The sequence below is a fragment of the Dromiciops gliroides genome, chromosome 3 (genome assembly GCF_019393635.1).
Source record: "Dromiciops gliroides isolate mDroGli1 chromosome 3, mDroGli1.pri, whole genome shotgun sequence".
Lineage (NCBI taxonomy): Eukaryota > Metazoa > Chordata > Mammalia > Microbiotheria > Microbiotheriidae > Dromiciops > Dromiciops gliroides.
This window is the reverse complement of record NC_057863.1, coordinates 439,508,966-439,522,997: the sequence shown is the minus strand read 5'-3', so window position 1 is coordinate 439,522,997 and position 14,032 is coordinate 439,508,966. Positions and strand designations below refer to the sequence as shown.

Sequence of the window (14,032 nt, the reverse complement as noted above, 5' to 3'; positions counted from 1 at the left end):
CAATCTCGCACGATTTCTATGAAAAGGAAGCTTCAGTCTCTCTAAAGATAGTTCCAGTGGAGTTTAATTATGCACCTCCCTACTTGAAAATGTATCCATTTTAGCAGAGGGGGCCTGCAGATGAATTTTCCCATTGATTTGAGTTTTAAAACTGCTTCGGTCCTAAACCTGTCATGACTCCTTTATACCTACCTGAACGTGTTGGTGGGGAATGTGATGTGAGAGGGTAACATTCTCAGCAAAACGCTCCCCATAGTTTCCTCCTAATGCAGTAAACAAATCTATGATGCTTGTTGAATAATCTTCCAATAATTGCAGTAATTACAATCATCATACAGTCTACAGTCACCTTCCTTCCTTTGACACACCAGAGTCTTTCCTTTAATTGTTCGTGTGTTTTTGGCTCAGATCAACAGAACAAGGAAGGTTTAAAATCTATGGATGGTCCAAATACATTTCGAGGTGGAAAATTAGGTAGGCAAAGCACTTAATAGATGAGGGCTTTTCAATTCCGCCAGCAGCCTCCTCCTCCTCACAGATGTAAAGAAATCTGCATCTCCCTGTTACCTCTAAATAGCAGTGGCACCTTCAAGACCGAGGAAAGATTAAAATCCATTCGTCAATTGATCCTTCCTGTTCCTTTCATTGGCAGAGGTGGGGGCAGCAAGAGGGCGTTATGTAACAAATATGAAATGAAAGCCTCTTGGAAATTGTAGGAGAGTTCCATAATTTTTTCAATTAATTTCCTTGATCCATTTGATCACAGTGCTAACTCCCCCCCTCTCTTTTATTAGTACTGGTATTATTATTAACTATAAAAGAGCCTCTTCTAATCAAAAGCGTGACTACATCTTTGCCCGCAAATGAAAAACTATACTGGGGGGGGGCGGGGGGGAGGAGTTGGGAGAAGAGGAGAATTCTCTGGACTCAACAGGCACCAAGGTCTGTATTTTAACATCGTTTCCTTGCTCCCCTTTTCATAACCAGTCTTTGATAAGTATAGAAGGAAAGTCCTTTCTTAACGAAAGTTATTTCATTTATCTCCCCAACTCCCACATCCTCTTGACCCGAAAATCATTGCTGGAACATAGGAAATGTAAATGAAAAGCAAAACTGGGAGAAGGACTCAGAAAGGGAGCCACAGTGCTTTAAAAAATATGGCAGGGTGCGATGAATTGTCAGAAAGGTGCTTTTTGCAGGTCTCCCCCGCACACTCATTCCGTGTGGCAGAAGATCTGACTGCAGCTGAACTGGAAAAGGTCTGTACCTATCTCTTCCCTCCTCCCTTCCTTGATCCTCTTACCACCACCACCAACCCCCAATCCCCACCCAATTCTGCCCCATTCCATCTCATCCCATCGCATCCCTGTAACATCCGTGGGTAAAGTCTGCGCCTTTCTGAGGTTTCTAGGAAATTGTGCTGCCACCTTACATTTAACCAGCTATTATATCGATTTATTCAGAACCTATTTGGCGCTTCTCTCCCAGAACCCTGATTCCTTGAACGCGAGGGAGAATCTTTTCAACCGTGGCGCACGAACCCCGGATCCTTCCAATCAGCTCTAATGAAGGAATTGTTCCTCAGCCTTGCCTTCTAAACACACCAACTTTAGCACTGACTCAGATCAAAGCTCAATGGAGAGGCAAGATGGGGGAAACAATATTTGTTCAAAGGAAGTGAACTGCTCCCTTTAATTACCCCATTCTTCTTTATTAGGATTCTTATTGAGTTGTTGGGTGTTTCTTTTAAACAAATTTTTAAAAAAGTGTTATTTCACGATAGTGTATTTACAATGTAAATATATTCCAAAGAGAAAACGTCACGGATCAATTGTAAAGGACCCGGATACATAATTTTAAAAAATCAGTTTCAGTGTATATGAGGTTCTCACCCCACTTTCGCTTCTTAGTCAGATTTGTTTATGCAGAATCGACATTTAATAGTGCTAATTGCACTCCAGTTAAATTGCCCTGATTGCAGAAAGGGAAGCAATTTTCGTGCTCTCTGTCTGGGTTTGGAAGAAATTGTTTTATATTCACCTCTTTATAAAGAAGTGGGGATAAGGCACCGAGCCTTTGCACAAATTGCACTTATGGGCTGACTGGCAGCATTCAGGCGCTATAATAGAGCATTATTTGGCCGTTTTGAATAATGTAAAGCGTTTGCTGAAAGCTATTCTCCTGAAAATTGCTTTAACTTTTAAAAGGGTGATGATTCACTCCAAACCAGGCCTTTGTTACATTGTCATTATTTCCCCAAATGTTTTAACAGTCAGCTCAACACTTTAGCATAACACATTGATCTTTGTTTAAAAACTAGATTTTTAGAGTATGAAAAAATCTGTCAGAGGAAAGGGGAAAAAAAAGCTGGACCTCCCCCTAAAGATTTCCTAGTAAGCCCCCCCCACCCCCACCCTGCTTAAGTGGCACCGGTATATGGAACATGGAGAGCTGTCTTCTTTCGGTTAGGAGATTTCACTAACTTTTATTGTGATCAGGACGTGGGTATCTCTAGAAATAACTATGTGCCCGTATAGATAGATGCTGACAGCTGGAAATACGTTTGAAAACATGAAACGGGAAAGGGGGGGAGGGGGAGGAGAAGAGGGAAGGGAAGGAAAGGAACGAGGGAGCCAAGAGTATGAGGTGCTAGCGTGAACTGTTTTAAATGGTTGACTTTAAAATGTCACCGGCGCTAAGTGGCTTTTCGGATCGTCATATTTATTACTTTGTCAGGTTTCCTTAAGGAGAGAGGAGGGGGGAGTGGGTGGATGGTGGGGTGTGGGGGGGGGGAACCTTCGCCTTCTCTCCTCCCTGGGCTGCTCCGGGGTGGGTCTGAAACGCCTCGCTGCCACTTAACAATCACCTCTATTAGTAAATCAACGCCGAGTCTCTAAATAAACAGGAGTGCCAGTCCTCCCCCTATGGGAAAGAGTCACCTGTTGGGGAATGACTCCCCGGTGCCCCTGCCGGGATCTCTGGCTTGTCCGGGCTGCTTAGTTCCCTCCACCCCCACCCCCGGGGGAGCTCTTCAAACGTCTCTACCCGATTATCACTACAGCTCCCCTGGGTAAGCAGGCTACTGTTAAAGCTGGGCTCAGGGCTCACTCTCTTCTTCTTATTCTCCTCCTCCCCCTTCTCTCTCTCTCTCTCTCTCTCTCTCTCTCTCTCTCTCTCTCTCTCTCTCTCTCTCTCTCTCTCTCTCTCTCTCTCTCTCTCTCTCCCCTCCCCCTCCCCCCAATTTGGGAGGGCGTTTTGAAACAAAATATAATTTTCTTTTATCCTTCCTCACCCTTAAAACACTCCTTGAAAAGTAGCTTACTGAAGATTAAGAGACCTACAGGGATAGTCTTGCCCACTGGGCTACACTGACTACAGATTGGATCAGTCTCAAGGCAAAGCATAATATTATGATGGTCGCACTTTTAACTAAAGGGATTCAACAACGGCAAAAAAAAAAACACTGGGGGCACGAATCTCTCTCTCTCTCTCTCTCTCTCTCTCTCTCTCTCTCTCTCTCTCTCTCTCTCTCTCTCTCTCCCTCTCCCTTCCCCCCCTCTCTCCCCCTCTCTCTCCTCTCTCCCTCTCTCTCCCTCTCTGTCACTCTCCCCGCCTCCATACATTTTTGTATCTCAGGTTTGGGGTTTATTGGTTGGATACTTGAAGATGACTTAGACTGGAGAGCTGAGGGAGAAAAAAATGAATTTTAAACCAGCACCCTGACTGAATGTATGCATGTATTCATATATCTGGTTCAAAAATCGTGGGCAGCTGCTGCCCTGGAGAACAGAAAGAAGGGAGCGACACCAAAAGGAAGAAACATAGTGATATCAGCATTTGTAAATGTCCCTAAAGAAACAACTACGTCCAACCCCAATATCTAAACTTGTGTGTGTGTAAAACACAACACATATATGTATGTATGTGTGTATATGTATGTATACATATATGTATATATACACACACACATATACATACACACACAACCACTATTGGGGGTGACAATAATGCGGGGATATGAGAAGCTTCTGAAAATTACAAATAACAGAAACTAGTTTGCAATGCACCCAAGACCCACGACTTGGACTTATATCTATTTCAGCCAACGCACAGAGCAGGTAAAGTGTCTGTGGTTCGCTGGGGAGTGCAGAGGATACACAGTACAGACAGGCCGCAGCCGAGGGTGGGGGAAGAAGAGGCTAACAACGGCGCCCTCGCGCTGCTGTGGTGTGAGACAGGAGAAAGCAGCCTCTCCGCCATCACTTAGTAGGTTTCAAATTGTGGGATGGAGAGTTGTAGCAGGAAAACCAGACGCCAGACTGCACTCAAACACTTAAATCCTAACCCGCCGCAACAAGCAAATAAACAACAAAAACTTCCCTCCAGACAAAATAAGGAAGAATAGGAGAGGGGAGGGGAAGAAGCAAACGATTCTCGCGCAGATTTTGGAAGTCGTTACAACAAATAAAAATAAATTAAGATAAAGTATGTTTAGAGACACTTTTTCTTATCTCCTTCTCTCCCATCTTTCTAAAATGAAACCTGGAAAATAATCAGTATCTTCCACTGTTTGATCAAATTTGATAACTGTCTGGTATATAAAGAGCTGAAACTTTTCAAAAGACTCATTGCAGCTTTTTTCTAAGGGTGGTGTTTTTAGGGCGAAGTGGGTCTTGGAAACTAAGATAAAGGTCTGATAGACTAAAGGGTCATTTAGGGAGACATTTTAAGCTGTTGGGTAAATAATGTTATGGGTCCCCCTTGGGTTAATATCTAGGATATTTTTATTGGACGGCTGTGGAAAGGACTGAGGACTCTTATTATAAGATTCTGTCTTTTCTGTTGTGCCTCTCTATCTAGTCTACCTCTTTCCAGGATAACAGAGTGTATAGAATTAGATATAGGTGTAATAAGTTACTTGGTAAATGGATGCACAGATAGCAATATAGACTGCAATATAAAGGGGAGGGAGAGAGAGAGAGAGAGAGAGAGAGAGAGAGAGAGAGAGAGAGAGAGAGAGAGAGAGAGAGAGAGTTGTAAAATGATAAAATTATCATATAGACTGGCAAAAGTCAAGAAATGCAAATTGAACTGACATTTTCACATTTTCCTAGTCCTCTTTCTGCCCCCGTTGGTGCCTCCTCTCCCCCCTCCCTCACCCCACGCCATTTTCCCACAAGTGGTGAGTGAAGTCACATCTAACTTTGCATTTCTTGGGTTTTGTTTTATGTCACAATCTTAGCGTTATTTAAACCTAGGTTGTTGTTGTGTGTGTTTTTAAAATTTTAATTGCAGTATAATTTCTTGAGTCCAAAGCATTGCGCCCCCCCCCCCCCTTCTGCCTTTGACTGGCACGCGCCCGGAGCCCTGGTTCTGGCACCTCGGAGTGTCTGATTGGCTACGGGGCAGCTCCTGTCTGCTCTCTCTGCGCCCTCATTGGGTGAGAGTCCTAGCCAGCGGTACTTCAAAGCAGGCGCTCCCCACACTTAGGCTGAGTTTTGCCCACAGGAGCCAGGAGTATACTTAGTGCAAGCGGTGTAAAGCGGGGAGAGAAGGAGGGAACTGAGGAAACTCTCCTCCTCTCCGCCGCGACTGGCAGAGCCCCCCATTCGGCCCCAGCACTCAGCCAAGGGACGTGCTATGGCTACGTCTATACTTGGGGTAAGTCCGAGGCGCAGATATGTATTTGCATATTTTAAGTGGCTTTATTTATTTATTTTTTGTTATGGCTTCTCGGGGATGGTTTTCGCTTGAGAAACTGTTGCTGCTGTAATGCAGTTTCTGGTTCTTTAAAGACTCTTGCTGCATTTTCAGGGTAGATTCCGTTCAAGTTTGGGGAGCTCTGGAAACGCCTTTGCAATAAAACAATTTGTATGCAAGCTCCCTTTGATTTGGTTTTAAAGGAAACGGGGAGGGGGTAGGTTTCGTTCTTTCTCGTGGCTTATTCTCCCCTCCCCCTCGTTCCCCTCCCCCCACTTAGGGAAATGTTGCAATTACGCTACCGTGGGGTTTCCAGAAAGCAGCTTTATTTGTATTGAAGTCTGTTTAGTCGCGTAAACAAACGTTTACGTTTGTGCTTTTATCCCGGTTTGCCCAACCTCTCTGTGACTTTGGAATCCGTCGCCGTATGTCGTTTCACCTCGGATCATTGTTGCATTCCGAATCGGGTGGTGTTTTTTTTTTGCTTTTGTTTTTGTTTTTTTGTAAACGGGGAAAAAATAAACATTTAAAATGGAAATAGAGACGATCAAAATCATAGGATGATTTGGGAGGAAATGGCTAATTCAGTGATAAGCATTCGATTTGGTCTTTGTGCCGCTGTTTATCCTACCCCTATCCTCCCCACTCCTATTTATTATTGTTACATTTACTTTCTCCCTCTATTCCTAAAGGCAATTTGGGTCGATTCTATAAAAAGGGGGTTGGTTCTGTACACGACAGGCTAAAAAGTGAAGCAAACCCGCGCCCCGTTTCTGGGTAGGAGTTGCTGCTGCGAGTGTCGCTGGATAAATGGATGCATCTTTTATTTGTTAACCTCCCCAAAGAAGAGCAACTTTTTGGATCCCAGAGAGCATTCCTTTTGATTCCCTCTGCCCTAGCGTGGTGCGCTGGCTGCCCTCTGTGTGTGCAAAGGGGGTGTGCGGAAGCCAAGTGGAGTGTTATAGGAGGGGGTCGGGAGGAGGTGTGAAATGGGGGGGGCAGCCCCCCTCCTTGACTGTCTAGTTACGGGGGTGATGAGGCTGCTCACGGGTGCACTTTTGTGTCTTTCCCCCCACCTCCTCCCGCCTTCTCCCTCCCCCACCCTCTCCTCCTCCCCTTCTCCTCCCTCAATCCCGCTCCATACTCCCCCTACCCCACCCCATCTAGGAAGAGCCAAGATTTGGAACGACCCCCTTGGCCATGCTGGCCGCGACCTGCAACAAGATCGGCAATACCAGCCCCCTGACGACGCTGCCGGAGTCCAGCGCCTTCGCCAAGGGGGGCTTCCACCCCTGGAAGCGCTCCACCTCCAGCTGTAACCTAGGCTCCAGTCTCTCGGGCTTCGCTGTGGCCACCAGCAGCCGAGGCTCCAGCGGACTGGCTGGCGGCTCGGGCGCCGCCAACAGCGCGTTCTGCTTGGCTTCCACCTCGCCCACGTCGTCCGCCTTCAGCAGCGACTACGGAGGCCTCTTCTCCAACTCGGCGGCGGCGGCGGCGGCGGCGGCCGGAGTGTCCCCCCAGGAAGCCGGCGGCCAGTCGGCCTTCATCTCCAAGGTGCACACGTCGGCGGCCGATAGCTTGTACCCACGCGTCGGCATGGCGCACCCCTACGAGTCCTGGTATAAATCCGGCTTCCACTCCACCCTGGCGGCCGGCGAGGTGACCAACGGGGCGGCCTCCTCGTGGTGGGACGTGCACACCAACCCGGGCTCCTGGCTGGAGGTGCAGAACCCGGCGGGGGGGCTCCAGAGCTCGCTGCACTCGGGCGCCCCCCAGGCCTCGCTGCACTCGCAGTTGGGCACTTACAACCCCGACTTCAGTTCGCTCACGCACTCGGCCTTCAGCTCCACCGGCCTCGGCTCCTCGGCTGCTGCCGCTTCGCACCTGCTCTCCACCAGCCAGCACCTGCTGACCCAGGAGGGCTTCAAGCCGGTGCTGCCTTCCTACACGGACTCCAGCGCCGCCGTGGCGGCCGCAGCCAGCGCCATGATCACAGGCGCCGCGGCCGCGGCCGCCGGGGGGAGCTCGGCGCGCTCTGCCCGCCGCTACTCGGGCCGGGCCACCTGCGATTGCCCCAACTGCCAGGAGGCGGAGCGGCTGGGGCCCGCCGGAGCGAGCCTACGGCGGAAGGGCTTGCACAGCTGCCACATCCCCGGCTGCGGCAAGGTGTACGGCAAGACATCGCACCTGAAGGCGCACCTGCGCTGGCACACGGGCGAGCGGCCCTTCGTCTGCAACTGGCTCTTCTGCGGCAAGAGGTTCACGCGCTCGGACGAGCTGCAGCGGCACCTGCGGACTCACACGGGCGAGAAGCGCTTCGCCTGCCCGGTGTGCAACAAGCGGTTCATGCGCAGCGACCACCTGAGCAAACACATTAAAACACACAACGGGGGCGGCGGGGGCAAAAAGGGCAGCGACAGTGACACGGACGCAAGCAACCTGGAGACGCCCCGCTCCGAGTCCCCGGACCTCATCCTTCACGACTCCGGGGTGAGCGCGGCCCGGGCGGCGGCGGCGGCAGCTGCGGCGGCGGCGGCGGCTGCTGCTGCGGCAGCCGCTTCGGCGGGAGGCAAGGAATCCACTTCAGGGCCAAACGACTCTTAGAGGTGGTGAGAGTGAGGAGAGCGAGCGAGCGAGCAAGAGAGACAGAGACACGCAGAACGAGCGAGAGCGAACGGGAGCGAGAGATGCGGAGAGCACGAGCGAGCGCGAGAGAGGCTCACTCCCGTCTCCCCCTAGGCCTCCTCTGCTCCCCGCGTTTGGGGAAAGAGGAGCCGCTGGTGAGCTCCAGCGCGAATTTGGAGCGGGAGGTGTGACCGCCCCGCTCCAGGCGAATCTCTCCCTTCCAGACTGCAGCGGAGACTTGAATACCACGCTTGGTCCTGGGACAACAACCAACAACAATCCCCGACAAATTCAGAACAGTTTTGTTTTTTTTTAACCCACAGAGACACAGGAAAACACATGCACACACGCACACGCACGCACACACATCGCTATACAAACTTCTTGAGTGAAGAGCAATACACAAACTCTCCCTCCTCTATCTCAGCCCAACCTCCCCCCCACTACGCACCCCTTCCCCGTCTCAAAAAAACCCCACCACCACTCAGCAGAGACTGTCAGAACATTTGAAAACAAATGAGACCTATAAAAACAGACCCTTTGTGTGGATTATATTATATATAAAATACTCCAAGTCCTGCTTGATGATATCTATTTACAATGAGACTTTTTAAAAAGGAAGCATCAAAAAAGAGGCTTAAGGTGAGAAATTAAACTGGAAGTCTAAAGACAATTTCTCTGTACTTCATAACATCTGTATAAATAGGGTTTAAAAAATTGTGTTCTCTTTTATTTTCTTGTAAATGTTTATTCGAATAGGTTTTTTTGTGAATTCCTGAAATTCAGGGAGGTTTTTTTTTTAATTTTCTGATGCACTTTGTGGAAGTCAGTATATATGTAAAGATATTTAAAATGTTGAGTTATCATTTCACTCACAAACACGTAAGTTAAGGTCATCTAAAGAAATTAAATGCGTTTATCTGTATGAAGAAAATCTTGGCATCATAATATTTTCCTTTTGCTATTATTAAAGGACTCTGAACAATACACTTCCTTTTCCCGGTTTCTCCTCCCTCCCTCCCCCAAACAACCCTTCCACGGGTAGACTTTTTTTTTCCCCGGTGGGGGAGAAAATCCCTTCAATGATAGTTGTAGTCGATATAGGGCATATCTGATTCATTAAAAAAACATAATACTTAGAAATGTCTGAAAAGGCAAAATAGTCTATATTTCAACCGCTAAATTAAATTTGTTTCTGAAAGATGTTAGCTGCGCTTCTTCATGTGAGCTCTTTCAAAAGGTGATGTTTTTAAATTCCTGGAGGCTTGATAAAAGAGAGGGCAGTTGGCATTTTTAAAACATGAAAACTCATCCAGTTGGAGGGAACAATCCTAGATCATAGTAAAACTGTTTTGTTTGTTTGTTTTTTAAGCGAGTTTAAAATAATAAAACATTTAAAAAATGTCAGCAGCCTCCCAAGGCTGAGTAGGTTGCGAGTTGATCTCAGGGGGATAAATCGCTAGTCATACTCCGGAAAAGACATTTCATGCCTAAATGAAAATCTTGTTAAATGTTATTAATTTTGACTTAGAGCACACAGCAGCCCCCTGTGCCTTGTATTCCCTTATTAGGGATTCATGTCTTATCAAATATCTAATTAATCTCCTAGACATCATTTGTTCTGGCCAACTTTATCTCAGCTGGTCCACGGGGAAAACTCGGAATATTCTCCGTGACAAAGCTCCCTTGAAGATCTTTTTAATTGTCTAAATTAACTGCACCAAATTTGCATGTCAAACGGTAAAGGGCAACCTGAGATAAAGTGTAAACGTTTTAAAAGCCCCCAAACTAAGCACTTGATTTGATAACTAGGCTTTTTAATGTTATGGAAGACAACTGCTCCTTTCCTTTTCAAAGACAGTTGATCTATGCAAATAGTGAATTGGAAATGCTTATGTCCCCATGCAGTCAAATGGCCCTCGCAGGTTATTTGAATATCAGTGGCTCTGCTATTGAAAGGGTTCAAGGATGCTCTCTGACTTCTTTGTGATTACTCAGCGCAGCGTCTTATTCTGAAGAAAAAAACTCAGGAATAATTAAAGGCTGGGATAAGGCCTGGGAACACGTTTGGGACAGGAATCTCATTTAGACAGTCTCTTTCAAAATAAGGCACAGTTAAATTGACCAGAAGGCAATTATTGAAATGAAAATTATTTTCACTCCCTTTGTCTTCTGACCACCAACTTAACAGCCAGTTTAAAAGAGAGAAGGGAGAGAGGCAAAAGAAAATGGTTAAATGAGATAATTTCGCAATTCAAAAAAATGTTAATTTAGAAAATAAAGTCCGTATTCAAAGAATAAAAATATTTCTAAGCGCCCCCTACACAATAGCAAACGCAAGCTAAGCCGGCCCCCACGGAAATTCTGTTTTATTACTGCCGGTCATATAAACTCGAATGAGGATTTTGAATCTTTAAAAAAAAAAGTCTTTCACAACCCGCTGTTCATTTTTTAACAAAACATCCCCCCTCGAAATACTGCTCTGGAAAGGACAGCCGAGTATCAGACTCATAAGGATGATAAGTACTAGTGCAGGTCACCAGGCACGCGGGACAGAAAGGGATCCATCCTGCAAGCAGCATTTTTACAAGGGCATTCAGCGCAGCTTTGGTGTCATTTAGCAACGTGATACCATTGTGCCCCCGCCCCGCCCCCCCCCCCTCGCCTTCCCCTGCTTGCCTTTCCCACAGTTTTCCTACACCCGTACTACTTTCGCCGGATTTTTCCTTCTTTGCTATTTTCTCTGCCACCTCGAGCTGTTGTTAGCAGAGTTTCACTTGGGTGTTTTCTCTCCGTCTTCCCACCTAGAGTAGCCGGGGGGGTACTTGGAAAAGCTGGCGGAAGATGCATGATATTTGGGGGGTAGGTGTGGGAATTGGGGGGAGGATGGTAAAGGAGTAGAGTTTGGCGAGGATGACACTGTCGCGCCAGGGTAAAATAAACAAGTGAGGTCGCCGGAGCTGCTGGGCTGGGATCTCCCCTCCTAGCTGGTTGTTAATGTTGTTGGGTTTTCAGAGGAATGCGATGCTCCCTGGGTGTTGGGCAGAAGTCAGCTTTGTTTCCCATGTATAATAAAAACAGATCAAAGGACCTGACCATCCAGGTCCAGTTTCTCTCCGGCTAGGGCTACACTTCTCAGCTCAGTGATCAAGGACCTTTCTGCGTTGCTTTTGCCCCTGCAGGTCAAAAAACGTCCATCATCTGCAGACTCCCCAGAAACCGAGATGGGGAAACGGCTGAGGGGCCGCAGAGTCGGTTCCTTCAGCCAGGAAAATAGAGAGCGTGTAACCTGAAAAGAAAAGAGAGAAGGGGGGAAAACATATCCCCCTCCTCCGTTAAAAAACAAAAAACAAAGAAAAAGGCACCTCTTCCAATAAAACCCAAACCACTAACCCCCAAAACGTGATGGCCATCTAGCTAAACCCCTAAGGATGAGTGGGTTTGGGTTCGGAAATTTTTTTACCCAAGTGTGTGGCAAATGGTTGTGTGAACGAGAACAAGTTTTGGAAGGTCTGGCAATGTGTGGGGAAAGAAAAACCCGACAACATAAAGACTCCTTAATGTTCCTCTCGAAACTATATTATTGAACAGCATTTCCTTGGGAGACCGCTAAGTGGAGAACCTGCCGGAATCCGGGGATCTTCCTCTGGTTCGGCTTTGGAGGATGGGCCTCGGCGTCCCCTAGGGTGAGAGGGAGCCTAGGACAATGGTTCGGGGAGTTTTAGTCCAGCGAAGCTGGTTTAGAAGACGCTATTGGCCCCACGTTTTGGAAATTTAATTTCGCTTTATTCGGTGTCATTTCAGATGCTCTCTGTTTTGCGAGTTTCACCTTCAATACCAGGAGCTCGGCTAAGTTTTCGCCCATCCCTGCCACCACCCAGCCCCAATCCAAACAGGTTTGGAGCAAGGCTTCAGGGGTCGAGGGCCCAGCTCCGGAGTTGACTTCTGCCCCACCAGATCTCGTTGTCTAAGTTTCTGTTCCACTAGGAGTTCTATTTTCTGCTGTTGTCATTGTTCTTTTTTCCCTCGGTAGCTTCCTACCTGATTAGTGGGGGGTGCGGGTGGGGGTGGTAAAAGGATTGAGAATTAAATTGAGAATTTCCTTTAAAAAATTATTATTTTGAGATTAGATTCGTGCACCTGAATGCATGTGTGGACTTTTCGTTAAATCGTTAAAAGTCATGTAAAAATGATTTTCTTCTATTCAGATGAAAACTTTATTTATTTTAACTCTAATCTTATTTGCATCTATTATCTGTATTCACCAAGGCTCTCTTCCACTACAAAAATGCAGATGAAGTAAATCTTACATAAATCCCGCCCATTTGTGTAATTGGTATACTAAGTGTTTATTTTAAGTGAGAATAATTTAGCTACAAATTTTCTTAAGGAATAACATTCTTAACACATTAAAAAAACTGAAAACTCTGATTTGCTTTTATGTTTGACAGTCGCTCTTGATTCCTTTGAGAGGATGCTTGTAATTGTGGCTCTCTGGCGCCATCTAGAGTTCTAGGCTAGGAAAGGCAGTCCTTCCCCCTTGTCCCGGCGAAACAAGGCAGGAAAGGGAATGGGCTTTATTTAGCACCCAAGCATTGGAGATCTGGGGAGGCCGGCAGAGAAAAACCGAGATTTGATGTTCCAGAGGAAAAGAAGAGATGAGGGGTGATAAAGAGGAGTTACTTTGAACGCACTGTGTTACTGCTATTACAGCTCTAGGTCGGGAAAACGGGATCGTTCCTGAAACTTGATAACTCAAAATCAAAGTAAAACGAAAAATTAACGCGAGCTTGATCCCAGACTTGGAATTGCTACCATTTAACGTCCTTTTAAAAATCTAACTTCGGTGTACCAGTACTCTTGGTTCTAGAACGCTGGGCCCGGATTGGCAGACTGCGTGAACTCCAGCATTCTGACCACCCACAAGGGCGACCAAAGTCAGCGTTCCTTCTTCCCCCAAGGTCCTCTGGGCTGGTAGGACTCTCTGGGTGGTTTGGGAAACCTGTCCTCCGTGGGGGTTAGGCCGGCCACAATTTTCCATGACAAACCAAGTTGATCAAACCAGCAAGAGGAAAAACCCGAACCCCAACCCCCTAGACTGGAAGATTTAAGTGGTCCTCGGAGGAAAGAGTTGGGAGAGAGGAGGCAGGCATGGGGATGGAAAGAGGAGGCAGGGAAGGGGATGGGGTTAGTTCTCTGTTTCACATCAGCCGCCTCCCCACCCCCTGCAGGGCACACTTTCGCCCTTCGGTTTACACATCGACGATCCCTGACCCTACTTGAGACTGGAGATCCAGACTACTGGGAATGATTGGAGGCTGCAATTTTGGGGGTGTCTATGTATGTATCAGTGTAGGGAATGGGGGGAGGGACAGAGGGACAGGAAGGGGGAGGTGAGAAGCTCCTAAGCCCATCGCCCACAGATCCTCCCTGGGGATCAAAGCTCACTTGCAGCGCAAACAGACCCCTTTTCGCCCCCACCTTTTTCCTTTTAAATCAAATTCTAAAATCGGATAGCAGTCGGGGGCGGTTTGATAATTTTCTCTCCACTGTGTGGATTGTTCTCTCCTCCGGTACCCTTTCCTTCTCCGACAACCCCCCTCCCCCACCCGCCTTATTTTATTTTTATTTTAAAAGCAGCAACCTACATGCCCACCCCAAGTGCGCTCCTGCCGCGGAGCTGTTGGCAGCTCAGCGGCGAGCAGGA

At 47.3% G+C, this 14,032-nt stretch overlaps 1 protein-coding gene across 3 annotated transcripts; it reads left to right on the top strand.

Moving 5' to 3' along the window:
* Positions 1–1,174: 1,174 nt before the first annotated feature.
* Positions 1,175–12,682, top strand: SP9 (Sp9 transcription factor). Of its 3 annotated transcripts, XR_006355505.1 has the most exons (3): positions 5,511–5,661; positions 6,868–8,967; positions 12,130–12,682. XR_006355505.1 is itself a non-coding variant. In XM_043991395.1 (2 exons), the coding sequence occupies exon 2, from the start codon at positions 6,901–6,903 to the stop codon at positions 8,302–8,304; it is 1,404 nt and encodes a 467-aa protein (XP_043847330.1). In that variant the 5' UTR covers positions 1,175–1,259; positions 6,868–6,900; the 3' UTR covers positions 8,305–10,937. The 3 variants fall into 3 exon arrangements, 2 of the variants coding, with proteins under 2 accessions (XP_043847330.1, XP_043847329.1); XM_043991395.1 differs by lacking the exons at positions 5,511–5,661; positions 12,130–12,682 and adding an exon at positions 1,175–1,259 and having other exon boundaries at positions 6,868–10,937; XM_043991394.1 differs by lacking the exon at positions 12,130–12,682 and having other exon boundaries at positions 6,868–10,937.
* The last annotated feature ends 1,350 nt before the right edge of the window (positions 12,683–14,032 follow it).